We start from the raw sequence: 19,212 nt of genomic DNA on the forward strand, positions 1-19,212 counted from the left end.
TCCATCGCCCGGTGCGGCTCGGCCGCGGGACTGAACAGCGCCCGGTGCGGCTCGGCCGCGGGGCCTTCCATCACCCGGTGCGGCTCGGCCACGGGACTGAACAGTGCCCGGTGCGGCTCGGCCGCGGGGCCTTCCATCGCCCAGTGCAGCTCGGCCGCAGGGCCTTCCATCGCCCGGCGCGGCCGCGGGACTGAACAGTGCCCGGTGCGGCTCGGCCGCGTGGCCTTCCATCGCCCGGTGCGGCTCGGCCGCGGGACTGAACAGCGCCCGGTGCGTCCGTGGGGCCTTCCATCGCCCGGCGCGTCTCGGCCGCGGGACTGAACAGCGCCCGGTGCGGCTCGGCCGCGTGGCCTTCCATCGCCCGGTGCGGCTCGGCCGCGGGACTGAACAGCGCCCGGTGCGTCCGCGGGGCCTTCCATCGCCCGGCGCGTCTCGGCCGCGGGACTGAACAGTGCCCGGTGCGGCTCGGCCGCGTGGCCTTCCATCGCCCGGTGCGGCTCGGCCGCGGGACTGAACAGCGCCCGGTGCGTCCGCGGGGCCTTCCATCGCCCGGCGCGTCTCGGCCGCGGGACTGAACAGCGCCCGGTGCGGCTCGGCCGCGGAGCCTTCCATCGCCCGGTGCGGCGCGGCTACGGGACTGAACAGCGCCCAGCGCGGCTCGGCCGCGGGACTTTCCAGCACCCGGTGCGGCTCGGCCGCGTGGACTTTCCATCTCCTTGCGGGGGCTGTGCGGGTCGGTCGCCTCGGTATGGGTCGAGTTGTCTGTACGTGGGAGGGGCATGGGGGAAGAGAGAGGGGAAGTTTTTGGCCTCCATCACAGTGAGGGGGTGTTTGGAGTCACTGTGATGGATGCTTGTGTTGGGGTTGTGTCTTGTGTTTTTTTTTTGTACTGCTGGCTAAGTAATCTCGTTCTGTACGAATGACAAATAAAGCTATTTTGGATTTTTTTTTATTAGGGGGTTGGACACGTTAGAGGCAGGAAACATGTTCCTATTGTTGGGGGAGTCCAGAACAAGGGGCCACAGTTTAAGAATAAGGGGTAGGCCATTTAGAACTGAGATGAGGAAAAACTTTTTCAGTCAGAGAGTTGTGAATCTGTGGAATTCTCTGCCTCAGAAGGCAGTGGAGGCCAATTCTCTGAATGCATTCAAGAGAGAGCTGGATAGAGCTCTTAAGGATAGCGGAGTCAGGGGGTATGGGGAGAAAGCAGGAACGGGGTACTGATTGAGAATGATCAGCCATGATCACATTGAATGGCGGTGCTGGCTCGAAGGGCCTCCTCCTGCACCTATTGTATATTGTATATTATATTATATTATATTGTATATTGACGGCATGATCTTAATGCATTCTGTTGTTACTGGGTGAAAAAGTCAGCAATTTCATATTTTAAATGTTTAAAATGTCTTCCATGCAAAACTTGATATAAAGCTGCAGCTGTTTATGTTTGTTTATCCATGATCTATGCCAGTTCCCAGCCAGTTCACTAAAAGAAGAACCAGAAAAGATGGACACAGTGCGTTAAGTTGCAAACGCAATGCCAGCATTTATTTAAAGACGACTAGAATACAAAAACAAGGATGTAATGCTGAGGCTCTATAAGGTGCAGGTTTGGTGTACTGTGAGCAATTTTGGGCCCCATTTCTGAGGATGTGTTGGCTCTGGTGAAGGTGCAGAATAGGTTTATGAGAATTATCCCAGGAATGAGTGGGTCAACATATGATGAGCATTTGACGGCACTGGGCCTCTATTCGCTGGAGTTTAGAAAGATGAGAGGGGACCTCATTGAAACTTGCCGAATAGTGAAGAGCCCGGATCGAGTGGATGTTTCCACAAGTGAGAGAGTCTAGGACCATGGCCTCAGAATTAAAGGACATTCCTTTAGGAAGGAGATGGAGGACTTTCTTTAGTCAGAGGGTGGTGAATTTGTGGAATTCCTTGCCACAGAAGGCTGTGGAGGCCATGTCAATAGATATTTTTGAGGCAGAGATATACCAAACATATAACAACCATGAACATTGACAAAATACAATGTTTTTTAATAAGGATTTAACCATTAAATATTTCACACAAATATATTTTAAAATCCAGCACTTACGTGGTATAGGGTATGCAAATCTGTCTGGATGCTTTGTAATAAGAGTGTTTTTAATGTGCCGTCGTCCTACTCCATGGGCTCCTTCCCCGTAAATTAAAAAAAGGAAACAAAAAAGAGTTTTATTCCCTTTTAAAAGACATCTTGCACAGTAATTAGTAATTACAATTGTAAGATTAATGCAATCAATTGATGTTTTTTTACCTAGTAATACTAGAGTCTTCCTTCTGAAAGCTTGCAGTTTTACTACTTCTTCGTATGTGACGAGATCTAGTTGATCAAAGACTAAAAGGGAGACCCATTGTAAATTAAATTTTTGAATATTTTTCAAGACCACTAAGTTAAACATGTTTTTAAACATTCCTGGGAATTCTGAGACAAGGATTACAAAATCTATTATGACCTAAAGTTATAAATAATTACTGTTTATTCTGAAGTGGTACAATAATGCATTATTCTGTAATTAAACATTAATTTTACTAAAAACACATTTACAGATGATATGAAATGAAATGTATTTGATATTATAATTGAATAATGAATGGTACTGAAACTAGAATCTGATTTTCCTTCAGGTAAAATTTGTCAAAACATGGTTGGGAGTAAGATGGGACATGCATATCTTCATTTGTATTTGGTTCTGTTATAAATGAATTAAGGGATATTTTCAATAGTATTTTGCATTAAACAATAAAATATAAGTGAACACAGAACGTGGAAAATGCATCTCCAATTATTTCATGTTTTGCCAAATATCTTAGTCAATTACACATGTGATAAGCAGGCTCTTAATTTTTCTGTAAGTACTTATTAATTGTTTTTTATTGGCAGTTTTCTTTTAGCCAATAGTAATTTTATCCCATATGCAGTGACCTTCTGAAAAAAAAATTAGGCTGCAATCAAGGCAAACGAGAAAAAATGGGAACTCACTTTTCTGAGGTTAACAATGAAAAGCTCTGCCAAATATCTTAACCCGAAACCACATTGACTCAACCTACTAGTTAAAAAGTTGAAATATTGCTCCATAGGTCATGGATCATAGAACCATACAGCACATGAACAGGCCCTTCAGCCCATAATGCCTGTGCCGATCATGATGTCACGATAAACTACTCTCCTCTGCCTGCAATTGAACTTCAAAAAAAAGTTGCAAACATAGAAACATTACAACTATTGCAGACATAAAAACTATTCTACACCGGGGCTTCCAGAAGTTATTGTATGACCATTATGTGTTGATCCCAGACTTATGTACTCAATACAGTAATGAAATATGCATGTCCTGTGATTTGAAGTGCTTCCTGCTAAATGCCAATTCATCTACAAATCTTTCTCTCCTTGGGAAGCTTGTTAGTTCCAGTTCTTCTTAGGTTCCGATTATATACTAAATTATTAGACATCATGGATGTATCAGCTGGATGGCTTCTGGTTGAGAAGAGTGAAAGCACATCAGACAGGTAAGAGCCTGAAATGAGGCTTATTTATAGATCAAAATAAAATGTGAAAAATGCATTAAATAGTTCTATAAAGATAAGGAAATGCTTCAAATGGGGCATTCAAAACTACAGTAGCTCGAGTAGATCTATCAAAAATAAGGATATCATAAATTTGGTTTTCAGCTCTATACTTTGTTAAAGGAAAAACCAACAGGGTCTTTAATGTTTTAAAATCACCTCTTTCACAGTGAAATTAGGCTTATTTTTGCTGTTGAGAGTTGGAGGAAACATTGTGATATTCTAGGTGTACTTACAGGGAAATTATAAGTCCTATAAACAATTCCATCATGCTTTTAAAGCTGCAATATATATTATTCTAATACAATTTTAGACATTAACACATGCAGTTAGTACCTACGCATCCTAAAGAGATGCATTTAATTAAGATTTTAAATGTTGGAAACATTCATCATTTTCTGTTTCAGATTTTCTGTTTCACAATAGGACAGTTCAGATGCAAGCTTATCAACCTATGATATTAACAGTTTTACTCCATTCACTGATGCTGCCTTATCATGAGTTTATTTAATTTCAGATTTCTAACATCCACAGTGTTTTATGTCTCACAGTTCCAGCAATGTCTGCCTTTTTTTTCTTTCTTTCTGTTTCCATTCATCTCTCAAGAGAAGTCAGCTGGGACCAACAAGCCTTCATTTTCCTCTCTGAGCTGGCACCCTTACCGCATCTGTCATACAACTTCTTTTGGTTACCCACTTTCTGACATTCTATTTGGTCTCTCCATCTTGTCTGCTACTTAAAACATGGTTGATTTCTAACTTTTCAGCATCTTGATGATAGGTCATCAAACCAGAAACATTAACCATCTCTCCCCATGCAAAAGCTGTCTGACCTACTGCTGGGTTTTTGTAGCATTTTCTGATTTTATTCTTCAATCACACCTAAACTCAAGGAACATCTCGAATGCCTGTCCCTACCCACCTACCCTGCCTCCCAACCACTACCAAAAAGCACCAATACCTACTTCCCTTCTCTGCTGACCACAGCACATGCCCAATTAGGGTTGCAGCTATCAAGCCTGATTTTAGCCTGTGAAAGGAATACCAAGCAGTATATTTTCACATATTGCTATTGGACCTACATATGCAGTGTAGGGTTCATGGCCAACAGTAATTGATGTCCAGCTGCTGCACTCAGTTGGCACATCCAGAAGGAAAATTGGAATTTCCAGACATAAATCTGCATTGATGCAAACAACGTTAAACAACGTTACTTTGCATTCCTAGGTTCTGAAAACCAACATACTTTCTAAAAGTCCATTTTTTTATTACACTGAAGAGGATCAGGCTTTCAAAAGAATATAATGCAGCTTTAATTTCTTTAATGCTAATGAAACAAACGAAAATAAAAATGGAAAAAGGGAGAAAGGTTAATGTCACTTGGTCACAGTTACTTACATGCATAGAGGCCATTGGGTGGAAGACAGCATGAAAAATGTATAAGCATCATTGTTTAAGCAATGTTGCACTGCATTGTTAAATTACAACCAAAATGTACAAAACACACAAAAACCCACAAAGCAAAATCAAATTTTATATTTCAAATAAAATGTGCGAAAGATATATTTCAGTATTCACAAAAGGCAACAAACACATCACATTGCAAAAGTACTTAGCTATCTCTATGTAAATAAAATATGGGTAGGTTACTGGAATTTAATTATGTATACCATCTTGATTTGTTTTGGGACTATGTACATTAATGTGCTTTCACAAATATCTTATACACCGAAGGTCAATTTAAGATGATTAAATCTGCAAAATGTACCAGAAAAAGTATTTCATTATTGCATAAAAAGATTTGTAGGTTGTAATATTAGATCATGGGCTTTGATTCCATTAGTCGTCTCCCTTTTGCAATGATCAGCAGTTGTGTGCAGTCAGAGGCACAATTTCGTCGGGTACATTTTAGCTAAACAAGGAATTTCAGATGTAGAGCATTGGTTTAATCATTCACAGCAAACAGACAAACATTTTAACGAGGCTAACTACTGTGGCTGAGCATTCCTGATTTTATGTCTTGGTGGAATAGGTCCATGGACAGAGCAACATCTAATTGTTGTCCTGAATGATTGAACTGACCCTCAAAATACATAATCTGTCAGCCAAAATAAAGCAAATGTTTGCCGAAGGATAAGCTGATTTTACCTCAAGTTATTATGACACATTTTGGATGTTTTAATTGGATTTTTGAAAGCAAAGACAACCTTGCAAATTACAAGATATAACATCTATCAGTTTTTATTCTACCTCACCCATCCATCGCAGAAACATTAATCTCAACTTTTATTACCTCATCACTCATAAGGTCTCTGATGCTTTGCTCTCCTCAATCTGCAACTTAATTATGCTCCAGCATGGGTTAGTGTAAAAGAGTCAAAGTAAAGCTTTGGGCAAGTGAGAAGGAATAAGATGTAAGGCTACAAGGAAGTAAAAAGAAGGGGAATGGGACATGGGAATTACCAGCATCTGTAGTGTTTTGTCGTTCTTATTTGATTACTTTGCTTGGAGCAAGCACAGACTTGATGGGCCAAATGGCTGCCCTGTGCATCACAGTGAGTCACTTAAGAACTGGAAACCACATTTGCTGAAACGTGCATTATAGAGTGCACCCGGAATACTTTAAAATATGGGAATTACATTCATGTTCATACTCTTGAGAAAAGGATGGTGGCTGTTGGAAGATATCTACATATTGAGCTTTGTAAAAAGCTAATTTTAAAGGGATTAGGTGTAATAGCAGGCTCAATGAGCATTTTTTTTTGGCAAGGAATTAAGACCACAGTTTCTTGTTAGATAACAAAGGGCTTCGGAGAATTCAGCATTCTATACAGACATGTGGTTATAGAACAAAATGCAGAGGAATCGTTATGATTTCAAGTTAAAAATGGTGACCCGCTGTTGCTATTAAAAAAGTAGCTTCATAGTTATGAAGTTTTAGTTATTAAACTCAACAATTCAACTGTTTCTGTTGCTCCATCTATAGGGAAATAAAAGCAGTAAAAAAAAATGTCATTACGCCTAATCCCACTGAAGGGTAATTTTACCCTCTCTTCGAATAATGGAAGACATATATATATATATATTTGTGAATGATGAGCATGTTGCCCTGTTGCTCGGATGATTCTGTGATGTAACAATATCATCCCTTTGAATTAATTCAAAGGGATGATATTGTTACATCACAGAATCATCCGAGCAACAGGGCAACATGCTCATCATTCACAAAGCTGCACAAGAGAGCAAATAACATCTCTGAATTTAAGAACATAATATAGGTGGTCTGAATGCTAAACACAAACAGGATTTAGATGGATTGATATTATGTTAGCTTTATTCCAACAACTGGGAGAAAGTATAGATTCTTAGGCCTACAGAGCAGGAAGCCCACCCACTCCACCTCATCCTTCCTTTATTATTGAAGTATGCTTCCTTCTAGTAAACTTAACTACAATGGGGGCGGCACAGTGGCGCAGCGGTAGAGTTGCTGCCGTACAGCGCCAGAGACCCATGTTCGATCCTGACTATGGGTGTTGTCTGTACGGAGTTTAGATGTTCTCCCTGTGACTGCGTGCGTTTTCTTTGGGTGCTCCGGTTTCTTCCCACACTCCAAAGACATACAGGTGTGTAGGTTAATTGACTTCTGTAATTTTTTCCTAGAGAAATTACTAAACTGCCATTAAAAAACTATTTGGTTATTAATCTCCTTTAAGGATAGAAACCTGCCATCCTTACCGAGTCTGGGGTTTGCTTGTGATTGCAGACACAATAATAAGGGGGTGTTTTTGCCCTCTGAAATGGTTCAGGAGGTAATAAATGCTAGCCTTGCCAGTACAACCACAATTCACGAACAACTAACACTGGAATAGTTTGTATTTTCTATTCATTAAATGCGAGTGATCACAAATATATATATTACATGAACATTTACTAATTACACTCAAAACTGAAACTAACCGTGGCAATATTTTAATAGTGACAATAACATTATTGTTTTAATGGTTCACTGTTAATATTAAAATAATGCTGGTAAAATAATCTTACATCATTTACAAATGTTATTTTGGATTCTTATTGTTTTATTTAATGCAAATACTTATCAAATCAAAAACAGATACAGCCAGAATTAAGACTTTCAGTAATTATGCTAAGTTTTGAATACCTGCATTGTGCTTTGCCAGGTATTTATCCTTGTATTGTTTTTTCTTCTTCCCAAACCAGGTACAGCTAGCCTGCTGCTCTTGTTTGGTCTTTTCCATGGCTATACACGCAACACGCCTTGTGTAGGAAAAAAAACCACACAAGTATCAGTGAGCATATTTAAAGCACTGAGAGCAATATTAATTTTGTACCTTTCAGATTGCAACTTCTGTGGAGCATGAACAATTCACTGTGTTAAAAACATTTATATTCAATCTTACGAATGAGATTTTGTAAAAACATTGCAGGAAACACAAAAAGTGTCTAAAATATTCACATATCCCCAGATGTTCAAGACTCAATCCTGGTCTGCTTTTTTTCATTCAACTCACTACCCTTTCATCCGCTGCACAGGAACCATTGCTGCAGTATTTGCATTTAGTCCATACTTGTCTGTAAGAAAATTCCAGTAATGTGAATCAGCTCTTTAACGAAAGTTAGCATTTGCTTATCTGCTGTTGCTTTAATTGATTGGTTTAAAAAAATAATGAATATAGGAAATATTTTGTTTTTTATACTTTTTCCAAAATAGGCTATGTGACCTAACTATAAAGTGTACTTCAAACGTTTTGTGTCATAATTTCATCCAGATGCTTCAGTTTCTTCCCAGATTTAAGATCCGTGGGTTTATAAGTTAATTGGCCACTCTATATTGTCTGTACGATGTTGACGAGTGATAGATTCATCTTTTGGTGGGGATTGTGGGAATATGGGGAACAAAATAGGATTAATATAAGATTTGAGTAAATGGTTGCTTGCTGATCAGTGCAGACGTAGGGAGCAGGTTTCTGTTTTGCATGACTTAATGCTCTAATTAAACCAGAATATGGAAACTGGTACTATCTTAGCACAACCAACAAAAATCTCAGGGTAATTGATAGCTTCAGTCTTGGGGGATACTGCAGAACAGATATTTGTTTTAATTATGACATTTTCAGAATTAAATTCTTTAAGATGATGGCAAAAGGGTGTTGAGGTGACTTACCATTCCTGCAGTTCAGGAGATGGAATGAGACCAGCTGTACCATTTTTAGAGTTTTCCAACTTGCCCTGCCACCAATTGTGATCATCTTTACTGATGATCTGTATGATCTCCCCAACTCGGAAACGGATCCCAGCTTCTTTGCAAGGTATAAGATCATCTTTTGATGGATCATATTCAAATTGTGCTCGAACATAAATCTATGGGATAGTGTTTCATAAGAAAATGTTATAGAAATGTGCATCCAGAAAACTGAACTTGAAACTGCACACAAAATGATCAAATAGTCTATCAGACAACACCATCACTAACATGAGCTGCATATAGTTTCAAATCAATCAGATGAACAGAAGTTCTTAAATTGCTTTTCCTTTCTAAAGGAGGCAGTAGTATTAGTGAACAGGATAAAAATAAAGTACACAAAGAAAAGGCTCAACCTAGAAGTCCAAAAAATTCAGCCAAACATTGGTGGGAATTTTTTTGGAGACTGGGCTGAGATGACCCAGTCAGCAATGAAAGGACAGCATTGTCAACAAACTCAACAAAACCTATCCACAAAACTATGGTATCATCATCAACATGGCTAAGTAACCAATTTTGACGAAGAATCCTGGAAATTAAACACTTAATTCTTATATTCACAAAATGCTGGAGTAACTCAGCAGGTCGGGCAGCATCTCGGGAGAGAAGGAATGGGTGACGTTTCGGGTCGAGACCCTTCTTCAGACTCAATTCTTATACCTTTTTAAACATATTGCTAAGAGTGAATACAGACACAAAAGTAACTCAGTGGGACAGGCAGCATCTCTGGAGAAGGAATGGGTGACGTTTCGGGTCGAGACCCTTGTTCAGTGAATAGATTGGGATATACATTGTTAGAGCTTGAAGCAGCTATAGCTGCTCTGAATCGGTCCTGCTGAGATCCCGCCATGATCTGTCTCTGCCCCCAGGGTCATCTGGCACAACTGACCCCTGCATGAACCTTTTTTTTGCACTTTACCTTGTTCCCCCTTTTTCTTTTTCCTTTCCCCCCCCCTTTTTGTTGTTTTCATTTTCGCCATGATTTATTTATATATTTGATTTGATAGCATCGATATGGAAGTGACATTCAAAATCTAGTTGTACTTGTACAATGACAATAAAGGATATTGTATTGTATTATGTTGTAAAATAGACAGAATTTTGAGATAAATAGCTATTTTGAGATAAATAGTTTTAGTATGAGAGGTTCTACAGCAGTAATTATCGTTCAGAGTAGCTTTAAAAACTCAGTTCTGTCTCATTCAGAATACATAATATGTAAATTCGTTTTCACCAAGATAGCACATAAGAATTAATAATATGTTGTCTGCCTCGACAATGTTTGCACAAACCCACTCTGAAGGAACTGGTACTTGGGGATCTTTACACTTAATGCACTTGTGCTCATCTGAAATTGTCAATAATTAATGAAGAATGGAATCTCATCATAATTACACATGCAAATACTGGGGAAATAATACAAAACAAATTGGCATTTGGAAATGTGTGTGCTGGATCTTATAGAAACTTATAAAATTCTTAAGGGGTTGGACAGGCTAGATGCAGGAAGATTGTTCCCGATGTTGGGGAAGTCCAGAACAAGGGGTCACAGTTTAAGGATAAGGGACCGAGATGATAATGTTTTTTTTCACACAGAAAGTGGTGAATCTGTGGAATTCTCTGCCACAGAAGGTAGTTGAGGCCAGTTCATTGGCTATATTTAAGAGGGAGTTAGATGTGGCCCTTGTGGCTAAAGGGATCAGGGGGTATGGAGAGAAGGCAGGTACAGGATACTGAGTTGGATGATCAGCCATGATCATAGTGAATGGCCTACTCCTGCACCTATTTTCTATGTTTCTATGTATGTTTCTATATAAAAGTGAGTATAGATTTTTCAAAAATCTTGTTTGACGAAATTGCGTGATTTTTTTAATGAAGTAACAGAGGGTTGCTAAGATGAATGCAGTTGATGGATTTCTGTTAGATGTCAAATAACAGATTAATTTACAAAGTTTAAGTCCATAAATTTTAAGGAACAGAAGCACCATGGTTACAAAATTGGCTAAATGACAGAAAGCAAGGGGTAATGGGGAATTACTTTTAAAGGTGGAGTGGGGTATGTAATACTGAGCTCCAATGATCAGGACTACTGCCTTCTTGTTAAATATTTGATCAACATATGGCTGTGTGCACCTTGAATTTCCAAGTATGTAAATAAAACAAACTTATGAAATGTGGTGAAGAAGTGAGGAGCACTTTGGAAAACTTCAAAATTCTGTAAGTTAAACCAAAGCAGGACTTGCACAGTAAATGGCAGGGCCCTGAAGAGTGCTGTAGAACAGAAAGACAGATGCAATTCTCCCTGAAAGTGACAACGCAGGTAAACAGGGTAGTCAAGGCGGCATTTGGCATGCTTGCCTTTAATTAGTCGGGGTATCAAGTATAGGAATTGAAATGTTGACATGGAAGTATAGGAATTGACAAGTTGCAACTGGACAAGTCATTGGTTAGACCACATCTAGTGTACTGTGCACAGTTTTGGTCATCTGTATACAAGAAGGATGTCATTAAGTTGGAAAAGGTGCAGAAAATATTTACAGGAATGTTATCAAGCCTGGAGGGATTAAGTTATAATGAGAGGCTGGATAGGCTGGGACAATTTATCCTGGAGTGCTGAAAGCTGAAGGGTGAGCTTACTAAGGTATAAAAAAAATCACGAAAGACATGGACAAGACATAGAAACAAAAAACTGCAGATGTTGGTTAATACACAAAAGCACACCAAGTTTCAGAGTAATTCAGCTGGAGAACATGGATAAGGTGGATGTTCACAGCCTTTTTCCAAAGTAAGAGAGTCTTACTTTGTAAGACATAGATTTAAGGCAAGAGGAAAGATTTAAAAGGGACCTATGGGGCACCTTTTTCACGCAGAGGGATGGAATGAGCTGCAGAGGACGTGGTAGAGGCAAGTACAATTACAATGTTTAAGTACATGGATACAAATTTTTTTAGATGGATCTGGGTCAAATGAAGGCAAATGGGACTTGCTTAGACCGACATCTTGGTGAGCATGGATGAGTTGGGCCAAAGGCTCTGCTTCCATGCAGTATAACTCTATGACTCTCTCATAGATTGATTAATGTCCTGGTTTATGGCAGTGAAATTTGACTCAGGGAAGTACTTAAACTTAGGAAGAATGACATGCAATATGAAGTGAATAGTACTTCATTCATTCATTAAAGAATGGCCAAAGTGGTAGAAAAATGTGTACTAAAGTTTTGAAAGTGATGGAACGAATTGAGATGACAGAGTATGGAATCACTGGCTGTATAGGATGTATTGAATAGAAAAATAAGAGTTTTGCAACCCTAAAGAAAAAGTTGCTTAGGTTGCGGCTGGAAAACTATTTTCAATTCTGGACATCACATTTTAGGAAGAATCCCAGGATCTGAAACAGGCACAAGGTGATTTACTGGAGTGGATTTAGGTACGAGGACATCGGTTACACGGAGAGACCAGAAAAATGTTGTTGTTCTCCTGAGAAGATTTTATATACTTATGTTTCTTATTATTTTGTTCCATCAGAACCCATTTCTGGTGGCTGAAACATTGGTAAACAAAGGATACAGACTTAAAGGTAATGACAAAAGAACCACTACTGACATGAGGAAACATTTTGTATTAAAAAGTCAGTTGTTATGCTCAGGAAAGGGTGATCCAAAAGTAACATTAAAAATTCCTTGGAGAAATCAAAAACAAGGGAATTAACCTAATTTGATGAGCTCAACAAATGGCAATACATGTATGACAGCAAAGTTTATAATCCGCAATCGTTGGACAACTGCTGGTAATTTCACTTTTTCTGGTGAGTTTTAAATTCAAATACAATTATCCAAAAAAGTTAAATATGCAACATACAACATATTTAATGAAAAATGGATTGACTACTAGTACTAAGTTATGGATATTATAAAGTTTCTATGAACTATTCACCTGTCGTCCTTTTGGTTGTGCAGTTGATGGCAAGTCCTGTAGAATAAAGTCAAGCCAAGGAAAAGAGATTTTCATTTCACCTTCAAAGCAAAACTATAACAATTTATCATATTTTATATATTTATAATTTTTATTAATGCAAAATATACACTACCAAGTGCATAATCAGTTTGCAAAATGCAACATGCCATTACGTAAAATGATTTAAGAGAATCAGGCAAGGCTGTTTAGCAACAAGCTGTAGAAAGCATTTACTAACTGTGAACAGTTATTGCTTGCCATCCCCAATATGCAATCTACATCTTCAACACAATCATACAGCTACCATAAATTTTCAACACTGCAGTGCATTTTAACTATGAATAGCCTCTGCTTGACATTTGCTTCTGCTTGGCATTTCTTATCTGTAAAGATTATCTATGTTCGTTTGACAGCATAGAATGGGTTGAGACGCTGAAAACAAAATTTACTGTTTAAAAAGCTTTGATTACTGCATCATTTTGATTCAGAGATATTGGGCTGCATGACTACATTAATCAGTGGAGCAGACAAAATGTGTCGGAAGGAACTGCAGATGCTGGTTTAAATCAAAGATAGACACAAAATGCTGGAGTAATAGGCTGCATCTCTGGAGAGAAGGAATGGGTAACGTTTCGGGTCCATACCCCTCAGACTGATATCAGGGGAGTGGGAGGTACATAGATAAGGAAGTGTAAGAAAGTTAAAACAGGACAAAGGGAATTGAGATCAAGGAAAATGTAGAATAGATCATTCATTGTTAGTTGGGAGAAGGTAACAACAAAGCAACAGAGATAAAATGTAGTCGGAGACAGTAATACTAGTCGGAGAACTGTAATACCATTTTGTCCTGGGCCTCCTCCATTGTCAGAGTGAGGCCCAGTGCAAATTGGAGGAACAGCAACTCATATTCCGCTTGGGCAGCTTACACCACAGTGGTACCCAACATTAACTTCTCTAACTTCAAGTAACCCTTGCTTTCCCCCTCTCTTTCTCTCTCTCCATCCCCTCCCCTTTCCCAGTTCACCGATTGCTATCTAGTGAAGTGTGTACGTATGTCAGGAGTTCTGGGGAGAAGGCAGAAAAATGGGATTAGGAGGCAGAGTTCAGCCATAATTGAAAGGCGGAGTGGACACATACGGGCACAAGGAAAAAGATTAGAATTAAGCCCTTCGGCCCATCAAGTCTACTCCGCCATTCAATCATGGCTGATTTATCTCTCCCTCCTAACCCCATTCTCTTGCCTTCTCCCCATAACCTCTGACACCTGTACTAATCAAGAATCTATCTATCTCTGCTGTAAAAATATCGACTGACTTGGCCTCCGCAGCCTTCTGTGGCAAAGAATTCCACAGATTCACCACCCTCTAACTAAAGAAATTTCTCCTCATCTCCTTCCTAAAAGAACGTCCTTTAATTCTGAGGCTATGACCTCTAGCCCTAGACTCTCCCACTTGTGGAAACATCTTCTCCACATCCACTCTTCTCCAAGCCTTTCACTATTCTGTATATTTCACTGTGACATCCTATGTCAGCTTTTGCGAGGACAGTTGCATTCCGACTAAGACCCGGATCTGGTTCAACAACAACAAGCCCTGGTTCACAGCAGAACTCCAGCTCCGCCAGTCAAAAGATGAGGCCTACAGGAGCGGGGATACAGACCTCTACAGGCAGGCCAAGTACAAGCTGAGAAGAGGAATCAGAACTGCCAAGGAAAGGTACTCTGAGAAGCTGAGGAGCAAGTTCTCAGCTAATGATGCTTCTTCAGTTTGGAAGGGCTTGCAAGAAATCACCAGGTACAAGAGGAAAACCCCACGCTCCTTGGACAATCGTCAGCTGACCAACGACCTGAACGTGTTTTACTGCAGGTTTGAGAATCAGAAACATAACCCTGGGACCCCCCTCCCCCAATCACCACTTCACACGTACTCAAAGGCTGACTCGAGTTTGCAAAGACTGCATCCATCCCCACCCACTCCTCCTTAAGCAGCAATTCACACCTACTCAGAGACTGGCTGGAGTTTGCAAAGACTGGCCCTTCCCCCCCCCCCCCCCCCCCCACCCCCACGGCAATCACCAATATGCACATCCTCACAGAATGACTCCAGTTTAACAATAGAAATTGCGGAGGTGGAGAGGCTATTCAGAAAACAGAAAAGCCAGAAATCTCCAAGACCGCACAATGTTTCCCCCTTTACCCTCAAGCTCTTTGCCGAACAACTGGCACCGATCTACACAGACATTTTCAACCAGTCCCTGCAAACCTGCACTGTCCCTGCCTGCTTCAAGGGCTCCACTATTGTCCCTGTACCCAAAAAGACAAGGATCATGGGTCTTAATGACTATAGGCCTGTCGCACTTACCTCTGTAGTCATGAAGACCTTTGAAAGACTTGTGCTGGCCCAGCTGAAAAACATCACAAAGCCCCTGCTGGACCCCCTGCAGTTTGCATACAGGGCCAATAGACCGGTGGACGATGCAGTCAATCTAGGCCTGCACTTCATCCTCCAGCACCTAGACCACAAGTGGACCTATGCCAGGATTCTGTTTGTGGACTTTAGCTGTGCTTTTAACACCATTGTGCCAGAGCTACCACACTACGAACTCTCCCAGCTGACTGTGCCTGAACCCCTCTGTCAGTGGTTGATCAACTTCCTGACGGACAGGAAGCAGCATGTGAGGCTGGGAAAGCACATCTGGGACCCGCAGACCCTCAGCATAGGAGCTCCGCAAGGCTGCGTACTCTCCCCTCTCCTTTACTCTCTCTACACCAAACACTGCACCTCCACAGACTCCTCTGTCAACCTCCTCAAGTTTGCGAATCACACTACCCTGATTGGACTGATCCAGGATGGGGAGGAATCTGCCTACAGATGGGAAGTGACACAGCTGGCGTCCTGGTGCCATCGCAACAACCTGGAGCTCAATGCTCTCAAGACAGTGGAACTAATTGTAGACTTTCGAAGAGATCCCCCCCCCCCTCCCCCCACTCACTATCAACAATACCATAGTCACATCTGTGGAGTCATTTAAGTTCCTTGGAACCATCATCTCCAGGGACCTTAAATGGGGGGCCATCATCGACTCCACAGTCAAAAAGGCCCAACAGAGGGTGTACTTCCTGCGGCAACTGAAGAAACACAATCTGCCACAGGCAATGATGGTCCAATTCTATACTGCTATCATTGAGTCCGTCCTCACTTTCTCCATCATGGTCTGGTTTGGCTCAGCCACCAAGCATGACATCCGGAGACTGCAACGGATCGTTCGCACAGCTGAGAAGGCTTTTGGCTGCAACCTTACCCCCATTGACGAACTGTACACTGCAAGGGCCAGGAAGCGAGCGGGCAAGATAATCTCTGACCCCTCTCACCCTGGCCACAAACTCTTCGAAGCACTTCCCTCTGGAAGGCGACTCCGAGACTGTCAAAGCAGCCACAGCCAGACATAAAAACAGCTTTTTTTCACGAGTGATAGTTCTACTCAATAACCAAAGTCTGTAGTTTCTTTTTTGCTCTGGTTTATTTTCACCCACATGTTTAGACCGTAATGTTGTATCCTTATTTTTTTGATGTGGTTATGCTTTATTCTTAATTGTTAACTGTATGTTTGTGTTGTCATTTGTGAGCGGAGCACCAAGGCACATTCCTTGTATATGTATACTTGGCCAATAAACTTATTCATTCATTCACTCATTCTTCTAAACTCCAGCGAATACAGGCCAAGTGCCGACAATCATCATGTTAACCTACTCATTCCTGGGGTCATTCTTGTAAACCTCCCCTGGACCTTCTCCAGAGCCAGCACATCCTTCCTCAGATACGGTGCCCAAAATTGCTCACAATTTGGCCTTACCAGTGCCTTATAGAGCTTCAATATTACATCCCTGTTTTTGTATACAACCCCTCTTGAAATAAATGCAAGCATTGAGTTTGCTTTCTTTATTACTGATTCGACTTGTAGATTAACTTTTTGGGAATCCTGCACCAGCACTCCCAATCCCTATGCACCTCCGATTTCTGGATTCTCACCCCATTTAGAAAATAGTTTACGCCTTTATTCCTACTACCAAAATGCATGACTCCACACTTTGCTGCACTATATTCCATCTGCCACTTCTATGTTCACTCTCCCAACCTGTCCAAGTCCTTCTGCAGAGTCCCTGCTTTCTCTGCACTACCTGTTCCTCCACCTATTTTCATATCATTCGCATCTTTGCCTCAAAGCCTTCAATCCCTTCGTCCAAATCATTAATATACAACGTGAATAGTAGCCCCAGCACCGACCCTTACGGAACTCCACTAGTCACTGGCAGCTAATTAGAAAAAGCCCCCTTTATTGCCACTCTTTGTCTTCTGCCATCCAGCCAACCTGCTATCCATGCTAGTATCTGCCCTTTGATACAATGGGCACTCATCTTCCTAAGCTGCCTAACATGTGGCACCTTGTCATGATTGGCTGAATGGCCTAATTTTACTCCAATAATTTGTGAACTTGTATGGAAGTTGAGTGAGAATGGATCTACTCCACTCATGATGCCCTCCATTCAGGACCAGCTTGCTGACACTTATTGTCTATGTTTACTGGGGCAAGGCAGAATGGGTGTGGTGGCCATTTGTGGATTAACACCTATGGAAAGAACACCTTGGCCAAAATGAATTGGGAGAAAACTTGTGGAAAACGCTGGATGGGGTAGGGGTGGGGGGTTAAAAAACCCCAAAGACAAATTGAAAATAGCATACGGCAGGTATGAAGCCAACATGCAACTAAAATATAGGACAAATATTAGCAGTTAATCCATCAAATAACAAGTTTTCCTCTCGAAGTCATTAACTCTTAAATTACTCAGATGATATTACTGAAAAGGACCTTTTTGTCATTAGAGAAATATTCATATGCGTATCAAATGAATTCTGCTTAATAATTCTACAATTTCAGGAAAAATAATTTACATTATCACTTGATCTCTGAAGCAAAATAAATAATAAAAAATCCGTGGCAAACAAGCATATCTTGTACGACCAATTCTCTCCTCAGCAAGTTGAATGTAGCCAAAGAACTTGTGTTGAAAATATACGAACAAATCCCATAATCTTTTATATTAATAGGCATAACATGATTGGTAGCATTGAGTTGCTTGGCCAGGCTTCAGCCTCATACCATAATGTGCAGGTACCACAGCAGCAGTGGGCACACCAATTTGAGAACTCAGATAGCGGAAACCAAACCCTATCACTCAGAGCTCTGGTGTGATGCTATGCCAACTCTCATTTTGGAACCATCAATGCATAATTTATGTCTTCATTACCCCCCCCCTACACAACCTAATTTTACTTCTTCAATAACAAACTATCTAAGTGGAAAGAAATATTTCCAGTACTTGGTTATGCACATGCATCTTGGAAGGAAGATGCATTGCAAACCAATCCAATGCTAAAATTTATCAGGGTACGGGTGACATTACCAATGGCCGTTTTCATGTGGTATTAAAAAAGAACCAGCAGGACGTTTCTGAAAGATAAATTCCTTGGTACAGAGGCAATACTAATAAAATTATACCATGTGTGTGTTGTAAACAGAAACCTTACCGAAACAGAATTATAAGTGCTGCTATAGCCGTTAGCTGGGGATTGTCTGGATGTGGAAGGGGAATCTCTCTGCAACAAGACAGAAGGTTCAGTAGCACCTTATATACACAACTGCAGCATACGTCAGAATTTTAAACACTGTTTTAATAAATTTATGCATCAGGTCCAATTCAAATGTTTCTAAACAGGAGTAATTTTCTCATATTTTTCATTTATATTAATTGCATGTAAGGAAAGAACTACAGAAGCTGGTTTAAATCGAAGGTAGACACAAAATGCTGGTGTAACTCAGCGGGACAGGCAGCATTTCTGTGAGAATGGGTGACGTTTTGGGTTGAGACCCGAAGAAGGGTCTCAACCCGAAACGTCACCCATTCCTTCTCTCCAGAGATGCCTCCTGTCCCGCTGAGTTACTCCAGCATTTTGTGCCTACCTTTAAGTGCATGCAATACGGAAAAGCCTAAGCAGATTAATTTTATATACTTGGAATGGAACAGGTATAAAGTAAGATTGTGTTTTCACGGAACTAAAAGTTGCCACTGAAATGCTTATTTGCATAAAATTCTTAGAGGGCTTGACAGAGCTGCTTTGTCTGGCTGGTGAGTTTTGATTCAGGGGTTATAATTTTGGGTTGAGGGGCTAGTCAAAAATAACAGGGAAAACAGAATGTTGATTAGAGCCAGGAATGAAGAATTTTGCAAGCTGTCTTACTTTGCAATTATTGCTCAAGAAAATGGTTATCGACAAAGGCTGAGCATAGCTATTTGGTTGGAATATTCTCCGTGTCTATTATTCATTCAATA

At 40.7% G+C, this 19,212-nt stretch overlaps 1 protein-coding gene across 7 annotated transcripts in view; it reads right to left on the bottom strand.

The window, feature by feature from the left end:
* Window positions 1–19,212, bottom strand: part of caska (calcium/calmodulin-dependent serine protein kinase a) — a 211,220-nt gene that overhangs the window by 17,942 nt on the left and 174,066 nt on the right. For 2 of the 7 annotated variants that reach the window (XM_078409211.1, XM_078409217.1), the window contains 6 exons: window positions 18,410–18,478; window positions 12,804–12,839; window positions 8,794–8,990; window positions 7,771–7,886; window positions 2,300–2,365; window positions 2,099–2,179 (listed from right to left, as the gene is read on the bottom strand). In XM_078409211.1, the coding sequence (XP_078265337.1) occupies window positions 2,099–2,179; window positions 2,300–2,365; window positions 7,771–7,886; window positions 8,794–8,990; window positions 12,804–12,839; window positions 18,410–18,478 (565 nt within the window). Of the gene's footprint in view, window positions 1–2,098; window positions 2,180–2,299; window positions 2,381–7,770; window positions 7,887–8,793; window positions 8,991–12,803; window positions 12,840–18,409; window positions 18,479–19,212 lie in introns of all 7 variants that reach the window. The other 5 variants (XM_078409210.1, XM_078409212.1, XM_078409214.1 and 2 more) reach the window with 3 other exon arrangements.

Source organism: Rhinoraja longicauda, chromosome 12, assembly GCF_053455715.1.
Source record: "Rhinoraja longicauda isolate Sanriku21f chromosome 12, sRhiLon1.1, whole genome shotgun sequence".
Classification (NCBI taxonomy): domain Eukaryota; kingdom Metazoa; phylum Chordata; class Chondrichthyes; order Rajiformes; family Arhynchobatidae; genus Rhinoraja; species Rhinoraja longicauda.